The sequence below is a fragment of the Triticum aestivum genome, chromosome 3D (assembly GCF_018294505.1).
Source record: "Triticum aestivum cultivar Chinese Spring chromosome 3D, IWGSC CS RefSeq v2.1, whole genome shotgun sequence".
NCBI classification, from domain to species: Eukaryota; Viridiplantae; Streptophyta; class Magnoliopsida; order Poales; family Poaceae; genus Triticum; species Triticum aestivum.
Window position 1 is genome coordinate 558,354,826 of NC_057802.1, and position 2,834 is coordinate 558,357,659.

General features: G+C 57.1%; 1 protein-coding gene across 1 annotated transcript; it reads left to right on the forward strand.

Moving 5' to 3' along the window:
* The first annotated feature begins 1,016 nt into the window (after nt 1-1,016).
* On the forward strand, nt 1,017-2,108 carry LOC123075412 (uncharacterized). The gene has a single exon (XM_044498021.1). The coding sequence runs from the start codon at nt 1,041-1,043 to the stop codon at nt 2,106-2,108; it is 1,068 nt and encodes a 355-aa protein (XP_044353956.1). The 5' UTR covers nt 1,017-1,040.
* The last annotated feature ends 726 nt before the right edge of the window (nt 2,109-2,834 follow it).

Sequence of the window (2,834 nt, forward strand, 5' to 3'; positions counted from 1 at the left end):
AAACCTAATGCCTCTGTCGCGTTCGTGCTCTCTGCTGCTGACCTACGTCTTTCGCTACAACCACGCTTGTCCAACGCCGCTTCGTCCGAACTACAATCCATGCGGGACCTGCTAGCCTCTGTTATCTTAATGCCGCACGCACCGGATGAAAGATTATGTAGGGTCAATGACAAGCCCCTGTCTGTTGCTTATGCTTATGAATCTGCTTTCTCTTCTAGACCGGAGGATCTGTTCGCAGATTTTATCTGGGGGAAGAACTATGCGACTAACCGTTGCAGGTTGTTCACCAACTAGCGCCGATTCCGATGGAATTTGACAGACTCCGACCTATGCCCTTTCTGCACGACCACAGAAGCGACGGCCCACATGCTTCTCCACTGTTCTGCTGCCGCCGATGTCTGGTCGGCGGTTGACTCTCTTAACGTCAACCCTGACGGCTGCGCCTCCATAGAAGATTTACCTGGGCCTCAACCTTAATGCAAGGTTCGCAACACGGTTATTATAGCTCTCCTCTGGAGCTTATGGAAAAGACGAAACGCTAAAGTCTTGAGAAACGAAGATGCATCCGTAGGTCTTGTCCTGCGACGTGCTGCTCAAGACATTTTTCTTTGGTCCAGTAGGTGTGTTAAAGCTGCTCGAAAGCAAATCTTGCTCGATTGGGGGATCATGTTGTCCCAGCTAGATGTAGCATAGAGTTTCTTTTGTTTTCTCCTTCCTCTCCCCCTCCCCACCTTCTTTGTACATTCTCTCTGTAAAACCCCAAAATTAATAAAGTGTTCAGGCTGGCTTTGCCCGCCGTAGTTCCCTCAAAAATATTATGGGCATGAAATCAGTACATTGCTTGAACACTTGTATGCGCTTAGGTACCTACTCTTTTTCTGTTGTTGCGTGGACACTTCTTTTTTGACACGTTAAGCATCTCTACACGAACTCGTATACGTATCGGAAGGCAACGTACGTCGGTTATTTGTACCCTGTCCTGGTCCCCACGCAAGACATAAACCTTCGCAGATCCGCAGATCGCACGCCGACGCCGCGCGATGGATCATCGGCAGACCGCCGGCCACGCCAGACAGGCTCGTGAGGACCGCCTGAGCAAGCTAGGCGACAGCGTGCTCGGCCACATCCTCTGCTTCCTCGGCACCAAGGAGGCCGCGCGCGCCGCTGCCCTCTCGTCGCGGTGGCGCGACATCTTCGCCAGCGTCCACACCGTCGCCCTGGAGGAGCCGGAAAAGCCCGTCCCCGACTACGACCATAACGGTGGATACTACGACCCCAATCCGCCGCCGCCCTTCAACCTCGTCGTCCAGAAGGCCCTCTGCGCCCGCAGCCGCCGTCCGTTCCCCGCTGCCGCACCGGTGCCGCTGCGCGCGCTCCGCGTCGCCTTGGAAAGTTACGCCGGCGGCGACGCCTCCACGGTGGACCAGTGGGTCACCGGCGCCTTGATGCATGCCGGCCCAGAGCTCCAGGTCCACCTCCGCCTCCGCCGCGTCCCCGTCTGCCTCCGACCTGACCCCATCCACGACGCCGCTGGCTCAGACAAGGACCACGCTGCTAGCTCAGACGAGGACGTCGGCGAGACTCCCGTTGCTCCCGAGGCTATCGATGAGAACGACGATGTCGCCTCTAGCGCCGACGAGTCGGCTCCACAATACTGGCAGCTGCCGCCTGCAGTGTACACCGTCCCCGGGCAGCTCTTCTCCTCCACCGCGTTGCGAGCACTCTGTCTTGGCTCCTGCAGGCTCTGCCCGCCGGCGACCATCAGACTGGCGGCGCTCAGAGCTCTCCACCTCACCCACGTCCCCGACGAGGAGGAGCACGTGCAGAGGCTCATCTCCGCGTGCACATTGCTCGCTGATTTGACGCTGGAGGCCTGTGCCACGGTGACCACGCTCTCCCTCCTCGACAACACGCGTCTCCGCGGGCTTACAATCCGGTGCTGCCACAACCCACAAGCTTGCCACCGTCACCGTCGACCCGACAGAGCTTCGATCTTTGGAGTACCGTGGCGGTGTCCCAGGCAAATCGTTTCTCACCGTGCCGGGGGGCGGTGGTTTTCCGTCCATCACGTCATGCAAACTCGACATTTGCGCAGTCTGCGTCGATGAGGCATCGTCACGAGAACAGTTTGCCATGCTCGGTTCCTTCCTGCAACAGTTCACGTTGGCGAAATACCTTCACCTGTCCTCCGTTTGCATGGGCTCCTGCTTTGTGGAGCTTCCCGCGTTCCCGGGCCTCCGCTACCTCCAGCTAAACGGGCGTGCGTTACACAACGACCCTGGCCATGTCCTTGTCGCCTCGACAAACACAATTCTCGAGCAAGCTCCGAACCTTGAGCGCCTGACCCTCTTCTTTGAACCACCACCTCCGGAAACACACCATGAGGGGCGCCATCAGCACTACTTCCGGGACCGCAAAAGAGTGGAGCTCCTCGACGCTCACCATCTTCACTACAACCTGTACGACAGCCTAGACAACGCGCTGAGGGCGAGCGTACCGATCGCGCCCTGCCTGAGGAGCCGGGTGAGAAGTGTAGAGAGATAATTTACAATACAATGATGATGCATTGATAGGGTGCTGGTGCATGTATATATATTACAAGGGAAGGCCTCTACCTCAACTATTCAATACTAGGAGGTGGGCCACAACTGCAATACACGTGCATACAAAATATATACTCAACACCCCCCGCAGTCGAAGCGTCGCTGGAGACACAGAGACTGGACCGGAACTCCTCGAAAACAGGAGTAGGCAATCCCTTAGTCATCAAATCAGCAAACTGTTGCGTCATCGGCACGTAGAGAACCCGAACACGGCCAAGGGCAACCTGCTCG

Coding starts and splice junctions, on each gene's coding strand:
- LOC123075412 (XM_044498021.1), top strand. CDS start 1,041: ATGGATCATCGGCAGACCGCCGGCCACGCCAGACAGGCTCGTGAGGAC.